Raw genomic sequence first — 16,875 nt, 5'->3', positions numbered from 1 at the left:
CATCAACCTGCACATGTATGGCACAGAGCAGGTGTAACTAAATGGGGTAATACATAAAGTTTACATCAGAGGAATGAGTCATGCGGGTAGCGAAAGCTAGTTAAACTCAAAGTACGTTAATGTGACAAGGTGTATGGCCACAGATTTGGTGTTGCAAAGGTAAAAATTTAGGATAGACATTGCAACAGGTTTCCTCCAGATGATGAGCAGCAGCCAGGGGGGACCAAAGTGTTGTTGAGAGCTGTTGTATTGTAAGCAGCAGTATTTGCTGTATTGTACAACAAATCTATAGGTTTAGACATATGTACATACTAAGATTATTTTAACTGTGAGAAAGTGAGGACTGCAGATGCTAGAGATCAGAGTCAAAAGTGCAGTCTAGAAAAGCACAAGTTAGGCAGCATCTGACAAGCAGGAGAATTGATGTTTCAAGCACAAGACCTTCGTCTGGTATAAGGCCTCATTCCTGGTGAAGGGCTTATGCTTGAAACGTTGATTCTCCTGCTCGTTGGATGCTGCCTGACCTGCGCTTTTCAAGCACCACATTCTTGACTAAGATTATATTAATTAGTTTCAATGAGTATCTGTGCTCCACATGATCTTGAGTTAGCAAAAATGATTTGATTTTCCCAAATAAAAATCAAAACTCTTGGAAATGTGCAGAGATCTGCCAGAAAGTAGGGGTTCTCCTTTTGAATGAAATGCTGCAAAGTCTGAGGGTGGAGTCTGTCTCTTTTCTGATCCTGTCCTTTTTTTTTCTTAATGGTCTAAATAGTGAGCTAGTGCTGTTCCTGTGACAGGTTTGCTAAGGCATAAATAATAAGTGATTCTTATAGCCTGCTGTGTGGACTATGGTTGAATCTGCTTGGCTGAGATACATAGAACTTAGAACATAGAAAAATACAGCGCAGTGCAGGTCCTTCGGCCCTCGATGTTGCGCCGACTGAAGCCTACCTAACCTACACTAGCCCAATAACCTCCATATGCTTGTCCAATGCCCGCTTGAATGACCATAAAGAGGGAGAGTCCACCACTGATACTGGCAGGGGCATTCCATGAACACTCAACCCGCTGAGTAAAGAATCTACCCCTAACATCTGTCCTATACCAACCTCCCCTTAATTTAAAGCTGTGTCCCCTAGTAACAGCTGACTCCATACGCGGAAAAAGGTTCTCACTGTCAACCCTATCTAAACCCCTAATCATCTTGTACACCTCTATCAAATCTCCCCTAAACCACCTTTTCTCCAATGAAAACAGCCCCAAGTGCCTCAGCCTTTCCTCATACGATCTTCCTACCTTGCCAGGCAACATCCTGGTAAACCTCCTCTGCACCAGTTCCAGTGCCTCCACATCCTTCCTATAGTATGGCGACCAAAACTGTACACAATACTCCAGATAAGGCCGCACCAGAGTCTTATACAACTGCAACATGACCTCAGGACTCCGGAACTCAATTCCTCTACCAATAAAGCCCAGTACGCCATATGCCTTCTTCACCGCACTATTTACCTTGGTGGCAACTTTCAGAGATCTGTGTACATGGACACCAAGATCCCTCTGCTCATCCACACTACCAAGTAGCCTACCATTAGCCCAGTAATCCATCTTCTTGTTACTCCTACCAAAGTGAATGACTTCACACTTAGCTACATTGAACTCCATTTGCCACTTTTCTGCCCAGCTCTTCAACTTATCTATATCCCGCTGTAACCTGCCACATCCTTCTTCGCTGTCAACAACTCCACCGACTTTCATATCATCCGCAAACTTGCTCACCCAACCTTCAAGCCCCTCTTCCAGGTCATTTATAAAAATGACAAACAGCAGTGGTCCCAAAACAGATCCTTGTGGAACACCGCTAGTAACTGCACTCCAAGATGAACCTTTACCATCAACTACTACCCTCTGTCTCCTTCCAGCCAGCCAATTCCTAATCCAAACCTCTAATGCACCCTCAATGCCATACCTCCGTAATTTTTGCAGTAGCCTACCATGGGGTACCTTATCGAACGCCTTGCTAAAATCCACATACACCACATCTACTGCTTTACCCTCGTCCACTTCCTTAGTCACCTTCTCAAAGAACTCAATAAGGTTTGTGAGGCATGACCTGCCCTTCACAAAACCATGCTGACTATCCTTGATCACATTATTCCTATCCAGATGTTCATAAATCCTATCCCTTACAATTCTCTCTAAGACTTTGCCCACAACAGAAGTGAGACTCACTGGCCTATAGCTACTAGGGTTATCCCTACTCCCCTTCTTGAACAAGGGGACCACATTCGCTATCTTCCAGTCTTCTGGCACTATTCCTGTAGACAACGACGACATAAAAATCAAGGCCAATGGCTCTGCAATTTCCTCCCTAGCTTCCCAGAGGATCCTAGGATAAATGCCATCAGGCCCAGGGGACTTATCTATTTTCACTCTATCCAGTATTCCCCGGACCTCTTCCCTACTTACCTCAAAGCCATCCATTCTAATCACTTGTGACTCAATATTCACATCAGCAACAACGTCCTGTTCCTGAGTGAATACTGACGAAAAGTATTGATTTAGTGTCTCTCCAATCTCCTCTGCCTCCACACACAACTTCCCACTACTATCCTTGACTGGACTGATACCTACCCTAGTCATCCTTTTATTCCTGACATACCTATAGAAAGCCTTAGGGTTTTCCCTAATCCTACCAACCAAGGACCTTTCATGTCAATAGACAATAGACAATAGATGCAGGAGTAGGCCATTCTGCCCTTCGAGCCTGCACCGCCATTCAATATGATCATGGCTGATCATTCCTAATCAGTATCCTGTTCCAGCCTTATCTCCATACCCCTTGACTCCACTATCTTTAAGAGCTCTATCCAATTCTTTCTTAAATGAATCCAGAGACTGGGCCTCCACTGCCCTCTGGGGCAGAGCATTCCACACAGCCACCACTCTCTGGGTGAAGTAGTTTCTCCTCATCTCTGTCCTAAATGGTCTACCCCGTATTTTTAAATTGTGTCCTCTGGTTCGGCACTCCCCCATCAACGGAAATATGTTCCCTCCTGCCAGAGTGTCCAGTCCTTTCATAATCCTATACGTTTCAATCAGATCCCCTCTCAGTCTTCTAAACTCAAGGGTATACAAGCCCAGTCGCTTCAGTCTTTCCGTGTAAGGCAATCCTGCCATTCCAGGAATTGACCTCGTGAACCTATGCTGCACTCCCTCAATAGCCAGAATGTCTTTCCTCAAATTTGGAGACCAGAACTGTACACAGTACTCCAGGTGTGGTCTCACCAGGGCCCTGTACAGCTGCAGAAGCACCTCTTTGCTTCTATACTCAATCCCTCTTGTTATGAAGGCCAGCATGCTATTAGCCTTCTTCACGACCTGCTGTACCTGCATGCTTGCCTTCATTGACTGGTGGACAAGAACACCCAGATCTCTCTGAACAGCCCCTTTACCTAATTTGATACCATTGAGGTAGTAATCTGCCTTCCTGTTCTTGCCACCAAAGTGGATAACCAGACATTTATCCACATTAAACTGCATCTGCCATGCATCTGCCCACTCACCCATCTTGTCCCCTCCTTGCTGCTCTTAGCTCTCTCTTTAGATCCTTCCTGGCTACCTTATAACTCTCAATTGCCCCAACTGAACCTTCACGCCTCACCTTTATATAGGCTGCCCTCTTCCCTTTTACAAGGGATTCCAATTCCTTATTAAACCACGGCTCCCTCACAAGACCCTTTCCTCCCTGCCTGACTGGTACATACTTATCAAGGACACCCAATAGTTGCTCCTTGAACAAGCTCCACATATCATTTGTGTCCTTCCCTTGAAGCCTATTTTTCCAATCCACACATCCTAAGTCATGCCTCACCGCATCATCATTTCCCTGCCCCCAGCTATAACTCCTGCCCTGCAGTGCACACTTATCCCCCTCCATCACTAGAGTAAAAGTCACCGAGTTGTGGTCACTGTCCCCGAAAATACGGGGTTACCTGATCCTTAGCTGCTTTGTCACCCAACTCTGGGAAGTGCTACTTCATTGCTGTAATACAACTTTAAATGATGAGCCCTCTTGTAGTTGAAGTAGTGCATTGAAAGAGAATTTGGCTGTAGAGTTCCTTGGTTAAACATGTGCAATAATATTTCCATAGCATTCAGCATCTCATTTGTATTTGTAGAATCCTTCTCGTCCCCAAATGTTGGTCTCATTAAATGACCGTTAATGCATATAAAGCATTTCTGAGCAATAGGTGATGTTTATTTGCTTATAAATATTTATATAAATGTTTGTTCCAGGCAGAAAGCAATAGGTTTTTGATGTTTCCTCATTGAGTTATTTTTAATTTTACCAGGTTGGACGGGCAAAAGGTGTACTGAAGCATTTTCTGATTGAGCCATTTGTACCTCATCAGCAGGTTGGTCAAACTACAGATTTTAAACTGAAGAAATTTGCCTCTGGTTTTTTGATTAATATTGAGAATTACGGAGTTTACTCACTGCTGCGGGATTAATTTCCATTGTGTTCCTTAATTTGCACATGGATAGAGTTAAACAAAAATATTCCTAATCTTGATTCTCAATTCTGATTCTCAGTTCTGTTCACAGTTCATTAGTTCTTGTTTCATTTAAAACTTCCGACAGTCTCAATGGGGCAAAGCTTAGTATCCTGAGCAAGGAGCTGTCAGGAGCTCTGAATATGAATGATGGTTAACACAGCATCAGGGCAAAATTCTCCTATTAGATTTGCAGATGCACATTATTGGTATCTGACTGGAATTGAGATTAGGCATTCTCATTTCTCAATTCATTCTAAGGCATACAAAGCTGAAAGGAAAAGTGAAAAGCAGAATAGTTTTAAAATGTAATAAGTTTTGGTGTTCAGAGGAATTTGGCTGTCCACGTATGAAAGGCAATTAACATGTTAGTGTGGTCAGCAATTGGGAAGACAAACTAATCTTGAGGCATTTGAAATAAGGAAGCGTAAAGAAGCTGCAATTGTCCAGAGCTGTGCTTAGATTGCATCTGAAGTAACCTGTACAATTTTGGTTTCCTTAGCTAAGGAAGTGTGTGCTTTTCGTAAAGGATGAGAGGGGCTGTGGTGGGCAAAGGAAAGGTACAGGGTTGCAATGAAGATTAACACAGTTAATTCCAAGCGTGAGAGGGCTGTCTTGTGAGGAGGGCTTAAGCGGAGTGTGCCAGTATTTTCTGCACTTTAGACAAATGCATTGTTCTCGTGGAAACAAAGAAAATTCTCAGAGGGCTTAACAGATGCTGACAGTTTGTTTTTCCTGATGGCTGGGTCTAGAGCTAGGAGTACAGTCTGGGGATAAGGGATTGGTCTTTGCCATGAGCGTGTATCAGAGCCCTGAAGTTCTGTAGATATTTTTAACTTTTTAAATTCCAAAATATCTTTAAAAAGCTTGTAGCCAAAATGGCTGCAGATTTAAATGAAGTGGCTGTTTGGAGAGAAACCCACAGATTGCCACACCTGTAGATACAGAAGGAACTTCAAACAACAACCCTTCAAAGGAGATTGGTGATTGTGGGGTGGAGAGAGGCAAACCGAAACTTACTGGATTCTGTTCTGTGATGACAGCTGATGGCCCTCTACTCAACAGCCATTTATCCCCCTGCAGATTATGTCCCAAATTGCCAATGTGTTCTTATACAATATTAGGACTTAAAAAGCCAGTTTCAAGTTTAATGGAATATGTTAGTGGAATGGAATGCTCTTGTATGTTCCAGTCTGGGTTTGAATGTCAGCTTGCTGTGAAGATCGCAGTTGAAGAGTCATCTAGACCAAATGTTAGCTTGCTCTCCATGGATGCAGTCTGACCCGCTGTGAGCTGCAGCTTTTTTGTTTTGTTTTCAGTGTCCCCCACTTAACCCTGTTACAAACAAATACCCCCTGTCACTCTAGTGCTAGAAGTAAGCTAGACAAAAGGAGAATAGGAATTCAATTATGATTGAAAGGAATCAGAACAGAATCTCAGCCAATCTGCAAAATGAGGGATTGTGAAACTGTTCAAGTAACATCAGCGCTACTGGTAACCATCTCGGCAACAGCTGTAACTTTCAATTATCTGCTGATCAGAAACAATTCAGAAAATGAATTTTAAATTTTTTTTTCTAAACTGCTTATTTTGGACTTGCCTGTCATTTCCAATTTGTGTGCACATGTTGCATTTTTATCTCTTGCGTTTGTGAATTAGCAAATTCATACTTTGTTAACCACACACCATCCTGTTCCCTGTCCAATATCCCTGTCTCCGGCTTGCTGCATTGCTCCAGCAAAGCTCAGCACAAGCTGGGAGGACAGCATCTCCTTTTCTGCTTAGGAACTCTACAGCTTTTTGCGTTCAATATCCAGTTCAATAACTTCACGGCTTGAGGCACCTTCTCCCATGTCCTTACCCCAATCCCCATACACCAGGCCTTGTTATCTCACGGTCTGCTGTTACACTCTACCCATTGTTAGCCAGTAAATGTATCCATTAGTAGCCATCCATTCTCCTCGACTGACTGTTCTCCAATCCTTTGTCCAACTGTGTTCTCTCTTCTGGCTGTACCTCCACCTATCATTTACTCCTTACCCCCTTCCACCTCTCTATCTTCTGCATAAAAAAGATGACTTTTCCTAGCTACCATCAGTTCTGAAAGAAGGGTCACTGGACCCAAACCATTAACTCTATTTTCTCTCCAGTGATGCTGACAGACCTGAGTTTTTCCAGTAATTTGTGTTTTTGTTTCTGGTTTGCAGTATCTGTAATTCTTTCGCATTTTTAATTTACTGTTTGTTAACTTGAGCCTGGTTAAACTGACTTTTTAAAGCACATGTTTATTTGGGTCTGGGAGTGAGACATCCACAAGACGCAGTCAGTTTTTAAATTAAAATAGTTGCAATCAACTGAAGGAGTCAGTGAATAAAGACAAGGGAGCTGGTCCATGTCTCCACTTAAGAGACAAGGTGAAAATTTTTCACTTGAGAGTTCTGAATCAAGGAATTGAATGCTTGATGATTGAGTATAGTGAAGGTTGGGATTAATTTACTTTTTAGGAAGCCAGGTAATCAGAGTTGGGGTTACTTACGTGAAAATGGAGTGGCGTGGAAGTTCAGCCATAATGTTGTTCAGTAGCAAAACTGGTTTGAGTTGTAGGGCCTTATATTCTTCCACTTCCAAGATTTTCTAAGGTGAAGGTCACAATTCCAAATGGGGCATTGAGCTGATCTTTGGAGTGGTGAGCTCTGAGGCAGCAATGGCCATTACTTCTGCAGTTCTCAATAAGTTCTTAACAATTTTCAATCCTCAAAATGGGCTCATTTTTGGAAAAAGATTGGGAAGCATGAAAATGCAGGAATTTTGCTTTTCACATCTGTCCTTCGATGGCCAAGCTTCATGAATCACTTCATGTTTCCATCCCCCTTCTCATAGTACTTCCTTAGGAAAGGAAGATCCCATGGCTATAAACTGCTCTGTGACTCAGCAAGTTTTTTAAATATGTATTCCCAACTGGCTTCTAAATAACAGTACAGGAGACATTTTGTTGCACAGAAGCTGGCTACAGTGTATTTTTTGTAACGGCTGCTTAAGTTTTTTTTTAAAAAGTTGCTTGTAAGGAGGAAAGTTGAAGATGTTGGGTAGCATCTTGTAGAGATGTCCCTTGTGAAGAAAAAGCACTGGTACAAACTGGATGAGTAAGTGACCACAGAATTTTAGGAAGGGAAGTGGGTCAGTCAGCCCGAGTCTGGCCTGTTAATCGATTACAGCATGACTGATCTACACCTCCTTGTATTCGTATTCCTGCCTTGTATTCGTATTCGTATTCATTTATAACTTTGCCTAACAAAAATCTGTAAGTCTGGTCTTAACCACCAAGTGACCCTGTGTTCTGCAAATTTAAGGGAGAGTGTCCCAGTTTTCTGCCAGCATTTGCATACAAAGTTTACCAGATATCACCCTCGAATGATAGAACCTTAGATTTAAGATTGGGTCTCTATGTTCCTGTTTCTCACTAGAGAGAGAAGTTTCTCATTATTGACTCCTTTTAACATTTTAAGTAACTTGATCAGGGTATCCCTTTATCTTATAACCGTGAGGAATTCAAGACAAAATTATGTTGCTTTTTTGTGAGCTGTTAACATTTTTGTGGTTCTTGCTCAGGATGAAGAATTCTACGTCTGCATTTATGCTGCTCGGGAAGGTGACATTGTCCTGTTCCATCATGAGGGTGGGGTGGATGTTGGTGATGTTGACTCGAAAGCCCACAGGTTCATGGTGGAAGTTGACGGAAATCTGACTGAGCAGGATGTTATTACGCATTTGATCCAGCATGTGCCTGAAAACAGGAAAAGGTAACTTTAAACAAAGTTCTTTTTCTGTTGCATTGTTGGCTGTTTGCCTCCTACGCTGCTGCTAGATTTTCCATTGGATGCCTCTATTTAAATGTGGATGGGTAGTTTACAGCTTCAGTTGTTAGCTTGTATTGGTCCCATCTCTGGTGATATGGCATTGCAGTTGATTACAGTGCTGGGTCACTTGAGTCAGAGATTGCACGTAGTGTACAGATTATAAACAGGAATCTGATCCTCTTTTGGATAAGATGATAGGTATCTGATTGTGGCCTCAACTTCCCTTTCTTGTGTACTTCTGATACCCATAAATTTGAGTCATATAGAGAAAGTAGTCCTTTCATTGCATTGAACCTGTTCTGCCATTTGTTTAGGTCATGGCAGATCTACCTTGTTACCATTTTCCCATGCTAGCTTCCTATCTCAATGTCATTAGCCTGCTGAAATCTAGCAACTCCTGTCTTGAACCTGTTCAGGGAGTGAGTTTTCACAGCTCTTTTAGACAAAGAAATCCAAAGTTTGTGACTTAGTGAAGAAATTTCTCATCTCAAGCTCGAGTGACCTATCTGTTAATTCAGGACCAGAGGGACAGTAGTTGGCCATTCATCCGTAGGGATTTTGCAATGCTCTTTAGCTTGCTACAATCCAATAGTGACCAGTTTGGCACTCCTTGGTTGTAAAGCATCGAGGGGCATCTCGAGGGTTTGACACATGCTATATAAATGCAAGTTCTTTATCCTATTTTTCCTCTCCTGAATGCTCTGTGCTACGGGTCACATGTGAATACCTCTGAGGGCAGTACCAGGCAGATTGTTATTCCAGAGGGTAAAATAGCTTGTTCTGTTTGCAGTTACTGGCTGCTTAGACACATCTCAATGGTTCAAGGAATACATTAGCCCCTCTTTGCTGAGTGGTCTCTTAAGGGGGAAATAGTGCAGAATATTTTAATATAAACTTCAGACCAAAAGGAATGTTTCATTTGGTAAATTAATTATGGTCCAGAGTATAATATATAACCAAAACATTTAAAGAAAAATGGTTGAAAAAGTGGCAGACAGGAGCTGCCTCAGCTGCAGTAAATCTTCATATTAAATGTGCACAGCTGCTACTTTATGTCCATTTTAGTGCAATTTGAACTAAACTATTAGAAACAAGGGTAAGCCAGTCAACTCCTCAAACCTGTGCTATCTTTCACCCCAATTTTGATCTGTGAAATTGTCTATTTTGTCATTTTAACTTTTGGTTTTCTTGTCTTTTCAGCACTTTGGCCTCTTTTATTGTTGGACTCTTCAAACTCTATGAAGAACTGTACTTCACCTACCTCGAGATTAATCCATTAGGTAAAAATGAAATTTGGTGACCAATATCCATAGGATGTTTTTAAGCCAAGTTGATTAAAATAAACAGCAACTTGTAAAGGAGAACCTTTTAGTGTGTTGGCTGCTAGTCCTGCCATAATTTTTTATTCTCCTAACCGGCCCAGTGCACTTCATGTTTCCAGATTAGCAGAACTCTTAAGTTGAGACCGTAAAATCCTGGTGTCATCTTCAGCATTGGACTAGAATATGACTTGGGCTCTGTGTAAACATTTATAGCATGCACATCAGAACTTGCATCATATAGCTGCAAGCCACAACCTGAGCAACAGTTTGGGGTTTCTCAGAGCAAAAATGGACAAAATTGTGTGAAGTAACATCTCAAAGTATGAGTAAAATCTTGAAGCGAAAATTGGAATTTTTTTCACGAGCTGTAAGGGTATAGTCAAGGTCTTGTTCTGTCCCTGTTATCCTTTTATTAATTAGATTTACCTACTTCATGCCTTTTCGGTTGCAAGTTTTAATTCTATTTCCTTGCATATCTGTACTTCTGACTGTCAAAAATCTAGGATTCCTTAAATAAAGGTTACGGAGTGAAGATGAACACTGCTGCAAAAATAATGCAAAGATCTCAAAACCAAACTGCATAGAACAGACTTTTACAATAATGCTGTGTTAGATCCTGTGTTGGTTTCTGGTATTTTCAGTGATTATTTATTGCATCCCCTTTACCCCCTCGATTCTCTGCAGTTGTTACTGGCTCTGGAGTATTTGTCCTTGATATGGCAGCAAAGATAGATGCCACAGCAGATTACATCTGCAAGAGTAAATGGGGAGACGTGGAATTCCCACCACCGTTTGGGAGAGAAGCTTACCCTGAGGTAAGTAGTGCTGTATGATGACACATTGTGTTCCTTTCCAAATCGATTACCACCTTTGGCTAGGCATCAAGGTTGCAGGACTAAATGTGTCCTCCTTTTAAATGTCTTCCTGTCTTTCTTATTTTGGGATTATTTTCCTCCTCAGCAAATTTGAGTCCATTGTCTCATACACATCTGGAAAGCTGTTCAACTCAACCCAGTTCATGCATCCTGAAAGATCCATCTGTTTGTGAAATGATGATCAGACTTTGCTTACAATGTTACAGCCAGAGGTTGATTCCACACATTATTAATGTGCTCACATTAAGCTTAAAATAGGATTTAACTATATTTGAATTAAAGTCTAATCTTGTCTGTTTAGTTTTGTTAGCTTTAGTAATGGGAACCTTAGATTATGGTCCTCATAATTATGCTCACAGCAACAAATTACTTTAAGTGGCTGTAAAACTTAAGTGTATCAACATAAAATCAAACAAACTCCTTTAGCTCCCACTTGGGGAATATTGCTGTGGGCTTCACAGCACAGGTCTCAAGTCTGTTCCAACAAATTGGTGCCTATGTACACCCATATGAATGTGGCAATTGTATGATGGTCTACAAGTAATTTAGTCATAAGTCAAATAAACAAACATCAAATGCAATTTCTGACTCTTCCTCTTGTGAGCAAGACTACCAGGGCTGCTCAGCCGCATGTTCTTGATAAGGATCAAGTGGTGAGATAGCATTTGCGATCCGATGTCACAACAGCTATTGCTCAAGTGTACTGCTTTAATGTTATAGATTTAAGGTAATGCAGATTAGCATTTTTGTTTTGCATCCAAGCCTTGAGGGGTGCTGACAAGTTATTTATAAAAGCTACAAAAAGCAGAGGCGTAAAAGCAGATCTCCGCGGGACACCACTGGTCACCTGGCTTCAGGCGGGATACTTTCCATCCACTACCACTTGTCTTCTTTCGGCCAACCAATTCTGTATCTAGAGAGCCAAATTTCCCTGTATCCCATACTTCCTAACTTTCTGAATGAGCCGACCGTGGGGAACCTTATCAAATGCCTTATTGAAATCCATATACATCGCATCCACTGCTCGACTTTCATCAACTTGTCTCGTCATATCCTCAAAGAACACAATAAGGCTTGTGAGGCATGACCTGCCCCTTACAAAGCCACACTATGAAAGCCATGTGACTATGTTTAGTGTAATTTTTTTTTTGCCCACCAGCTTATTGAGCATGAACTGATACAGCACAGTGAGGCACTGAGATACCATGTATCCTTAACCAATAAAATGAAATGAATGAGAAATAAAGTGGAGTAGGAGGAAGGAGAGTGAAGTAGAGCACAATAATTCAGTGCAGTTCAGGGAAGGAAAGTAAGGTGACTTGGGAGAAGTAAAATAACAAACATTTTTGAAATCTCATCAAACAATTAGCAAATTGAAGAGATCAGTCTCTATGCTTTTAATTGTGGACCAGAAAGGTTATTGACACTTACTGTGTCAGTGAAATTGCTCTGTTCATTGGGTCTTGATATTCTGTGGCAAGTTTCAAGATAGTTAATGTGCAAATGTACATGTTCCATAGAGTTTATGTGAAGGAGTTGAGGTTGAAATTCTGTCTTTAAAAAACTAATGATGGAATGGGACAAATGTGCCACCAAATTGTGGGGATTGACAATTTAGTATTTTTTCACGACAAGTTGCTAGCTGTTTAGCGCATCAATAACTCTGCATCAGGTACCATTATTAGTTCTGATGTATCTGGCCCAGTCATGTTGCATTTGTCTTCTGCATCTGTTGTTGTGAAGACTTCAATGGATTAATTGAGGTGATGATCCTGTTGTTTCATTTGATAAACTGAGGGGAGGAACTTGGAAAATAGGGGCAGGCGTAGATCTTCAGACCCTTTGAGCCTGCTGTGCTATTCAGTATGATTATGGCTGATCACTGGTTAAATTATTTAAAATGCCTATATTGTAATTACTGTTACAGGAAGCTTATATTGCCGATCTTGACGCAAAGAGCGGAGCCAGTCTGAAGCTGACTATCCTGAACCCTAAGGGTAGGATTTGGACAATGGTGGCTGGAGGAGGTGCCTCTGTTGTGTACAGGTATTGCTTACTCTTCATTAAATCTGGGTGCAGAATTTTAAACCTTAACTTTCAAGTGCAAATCAAAATCATTTGTACCCGCTCTTGAACATTGATGTACTTAGTTCCTGTCATACACAGATTCGGGAAATGGAGCTAAATTTCGAACTTGTAACAGATCAATGAGGGGGAACAAAGAAAGCTTTAGGAAATGATTTGTATTTTGCTTTTATTTGAACATTTTATTAACTTTGTCAAAATAAACGTTAGCCAGTGAATGGTGAAGATGTTTTGAATGCTTATTGGTTCAAATGATTTTATTTTCAAGGCATACCAATGTAGTTTATGGAAGATTAATTGTGGATTTGGGAGGGAAGAATGAGGAGGGGGTAGAAGTTGAGGGCTATTATATTTAATTGAGAGATCTTGAAGTAAGCGCAGACCTTCATTATTTTTTATTGTAGGCAATTTTATTTTGGCTGTAAACAGTTTTCCTGATTACCTCTTCACAGTGACACCATCTGTGATCTTGGAGGAGTGGATGAGTTGGCAAATTATGGAGAGTATTCAGGTGCACCCAGTGAGCAGCAGACCTATGATTATGCAAAGACCATTTTGTCTCTAATGACCAGAGAGCAACATCCAGAAGGTGAGAACACAAAGGTTTGGAGCAGTCTTGAAATTGAGTGAGCTCATTATGGAGCATTTAAGGGGAGTTCATTTCCAGTCACTTCGCTTTCCTGTTTCTACTCACTGCATTGTATATATTAAATTTCCAGTGGTTCCCTGACCCATCTATCTGATTCTATCCCTCATATGTGTTAAAACACAAATATCTTCTGGAATATAATCATTTTCTACATGCGCTGATGGCAAGCAACTCTTCATCTTCTGGATTGATCCTCAGTCAAAAATCTCAGCACCAGGCTTATTTGGTAGTACAGTAGTAGCTTTCAGAGCCCTGCTCCTCCTTCAGGTAGCTAGTGGGGCAGGATCAAAGGACACAGAATTTATAGCACAAGATGATAGTGTTGTGCAACTGGTACGATCTATTGAACAACCCAGTTTGCTGTTAGGTCTCTCCTCTTTTAGAATGTTTGTTCAATATATCATACCAGTTGCATGATGATATCATCTTGTGCTATAGATTGTGTCTTATGATCCTGCCGCATTAGCTACCTGACTCCTGAAAGGGCGAGCAGCTAGTACTTCCCAATAAACCTGTTAGACTATGACCTGGTGTTGTGATTTTAACTTTGTCCACCCCAGTCCGACACTGGCACCTCCTTGTCATTGACCCACAGAACATTGCTGCTCTCTGTGGAATGATCAAAAATTGGCCAGAACTGTCCCCTTGCTCCTATAAGCACTGATGTAGCTCTGGCCTCTTCTGCCAATATTTTCTGCCTTTACCAAATTGTATAAAATTCATTTTGATTGCCATTTTCCTCCCAAATCTTGGACTACTTTCACTTTTTTGCTCTTTGCAAATATCCGCTGGCTTTATGCAACACATTGTGCAAATCTTAGTAAGCTCTCTTTAACTGCTGCTACAATCAGATGTCAGTGATTTATTTTAATAATCAATTCAGACTTATGAAATGGAGGCGTTGACTTCAGTCCTGAGGCTACCACTTGGGTCTGAGCTGAGAACATCCTTCATCTAAAGTGTTGTAAATATCTGGAATTCTTAACCCTAGAGGGATGTGGGAATTCCATTGTTGAATATATTTAAGGCTCAGCTAGATTTTTGATCTCTCAGGCATTTGGAGAGCAGGTGGGCAAGAGTGGAGGTCCAAGATCAGGCATCATGGCATCGAATGGCAGCCCAGGTTTGATCAGCAGTATTTTCTACTGCTGCTCCTATCTTTATGCTTGGGGTCATCCTTGGTGCTTCGACTATTGGTATATTCCTCCAGGTCTTTGTCTGTCTTTTTGTTTCCTTGACTTCATTTGCTGCACGCCAAAGTTCTGAAACTGTTTATCTTTTGTTTTTAAAAAAACAATTCTCTGGCTTTTTACCTCTTTCGTCCACTCCTCCATTGTACTTCTGCATTGCCTTTGCTCTTGCCTGATGTCTATTGGTTGTGCTGCAAATACTCAAAAATATTTTGACGCCAGGAACAATATAAGATTCTTAACCCTAGAGGGATGTGGAAATTCCATTGTTGAATATATTTAAGGCTCAGCTAGATTTTTGATCTCTCAGGCATTTGGTAGCCATTTACTGTTTTTGCTAACTCTTCAACTTGCCTGAGTAAACTTGTTCTATTCCATTCAGGAAAAATCCTCATTATTGGAGGTAGCATCGCTAATTTCACAAACGTGGCAGCAACATTTAAGGTAATGCATTGTTCCTCAGAATATTTGAATCTATATTAAACTTCATTTTTCTCTGTCTGCGCTTTCCAACTTGGCAAGTGAGTTGATTTAGTGGGTGGAGCCTGATATAAGTGGAGGATTAGAGTACATGTCACATGTATGTCTGGTGTGGGTAATAAGGAGACTTTAATTACCTTAGTTAAAATCTCACAACACCAGGTTATAGTCCAACAGCTTTAATTGGAAGCACGCTAGCTTTCGGAGCGACGCTTCTTCATCAGGTGGTCCTAACACACAGAATTTATAGCAAAAATTTACAGTGTGATGTAACTGAAATTATACATGGAAAAATTGATTCCGTTAAGCCTTTCATCTGTTAGAATACCATGATAGTTTCACTTCTTTCATGTGTAAATCGCAAAACCTTTTTTTAAAAAGTTGTATTCTTGGGTTAGCTGTTAACAATGGTAATAGCTAGACAATATGTTGAAGGTGTTAGCCCCCTGTGTTCTGTCTATGCCATGATGGTTAGATTGATTCTAATCTAAAAAGTGAGATAACAGAGTTTTACATGAATTCATGCAGTTTTTGAGCAAAGTACAATGTAACCCTGCAAGTACAAATTCACCCCACACAATATATGTGTGCATATGGGTCTTTGTCTCTGTGTATGTGTGTGTGTCTCTGTCTGTCTGTCTGTCTGGGTTGTGTGTGTGTGTGTGTGTGTGTGTGTGTGTGTGTGTGTGTGTGTGTGTGTGTGTGTGTGTGTAATGGTGGTCACCTGTAATGTGACATGAATCCAAGGTCCCAGTTGAGGCCCTCCCTATGAGTACCGAACTTAGCTATCAGTCTCTGCTCGGCCAGTTTTCACTGCTGCCTGTCCCGACGTCCGCCTTGGAGATGGTCACCCGAAGGTCCGAGGTCGAATGTCCTGGACCACTGAAGTGTTTCCCAACTGGGAGGGAACCCTCCTATCTGTTGATTGTTGTGCGGTGCCCATTCATCTGTTGCTGTAGCCTTTGCTCGGTTTCCCCAATGTACCATTCCTCTGGACATCCTTGCCTGCAATGTATAGGTAGACAACGTTGGCTGAGTTATACGTTGCAGGCAAGGATGCCCAGAGGAATGGTACATTGGGGAAACCGAGCAAAGGCTACGACAACGGATGAATGGGCACCGCACAACAATCAACAGACAGGAGGGTTCCCTCCCAGTTGGGGAACACTTCAGTGGTCCAGGACATTCGACCTTGGACCTTTGGGTGACCATCTCCAAGGCGGACTTCGGGACAGGCAGCAGTGAAAAGTGGCCGAGCAGAGACTGATAGCTAAGTTCGGTACTCATAGGACCTCAACCGGGACCTTGGGTTCATGTCACATTACAGGTGATCACCATTGCACTATGCACACACTCTCTCGCACACAGACACGCACATACACAGACGTGCACACAGACACCCCCACACTATCTCATGCACCCCATCACAGACTTCAGACACTCTGCACTCACTACACACACACACTACACACACACACACACACACACACACACACACACACACTTTTTCACACTCACCCCCAACCCAGACCGACACACACACAGACAAAGACCCACATGCACATATATTTTGTGGGGTGAATTTGTACTTGCAGGGTTACTTTGCTCAAAAACTGCATGAATTTGTGTAAAACTCTGATTCTAATCTAAAAAGTGAGATAACAATCTAAACATCATGGAATAGACAGAACACGGGGTTAACACCTTCAATATATTGTCTAGCTATCACCATTGTTAACAGCTAACCTGAGAATGCAACGTTTTAAAAAAAAGGTTTTGTGATTTACACATGAAAGAAGCGAAACTGTCATGGTATTCTAACAGATGAAAGGCTTAACAGACAATCAATTTTTCAATGTAT

General features: G+C 41.5%; 1 protein-coding gene across 5 annotated transcripts in view; it reads left to right on the top strand.

Moving 5' to 3' along the window:
- LOC140465642 (ATP-citrate synthase) overlaps nt 1-16,875 on the top strand; it is an 81,527-nt gene that overhangs the window by 22,282 nt on the left and 42,370 nt on the right. For all 5 annotated transcript variants that reach the window (XM_072561209.1, XM_072561212.1, XM_072561211.1 and 2 more), the window contains 7 exons: nt 4,356-4,418; nt 8,166-8,356; nt 9,614-9,693; nt 10,420-10,550; nt 12,538-12,656; nt 13,148-13,284; nt 14,917-14,978. In XM_072561209.1, coding sequence (XP_072417310.1) covers nt 4,356-4,418; nt 8,166-8,356; nt 9,614-9,693; nt 10,420-10,550; nt 12,538-12,656; nt 13,148-13,284; nt 14,917-14,978 — 783 coding nt within the window. The remainder of the gene's footprint in view (nt 1-4,355; nt 4,419-8,165; nt 8,357-9,613; nt 9,694-10,419; nt 10,551-12,537; nt 12,657-13,147; nt 13,285-14,916; nt 14,979-16,875) is intronic.

The sequence above is a fragment of the Chiloscyllium punctatum genome, chromosome 42 (assembly GCF_047496795.1).
Source record: "Chiloscyllium punctatum isolate Juve2018m chromosome 42, sChiPun1.3, whole genome shotgun sequence".
In the NCBI taxonomy this organism is placed as follows: domain Eukaryota; kingdom Metazoa; phylum Chordata; class Chondrichthyes; order Orectolobiformes; family Hemiscylliidae; genus Chiloscyllium; species Chiloscyllium punctatum.
The sequence above is the reverse complement of the archived record's forward strand: the minus strand, read 5'-3'. Positions and strand labels throughout refer to the sequence as shown.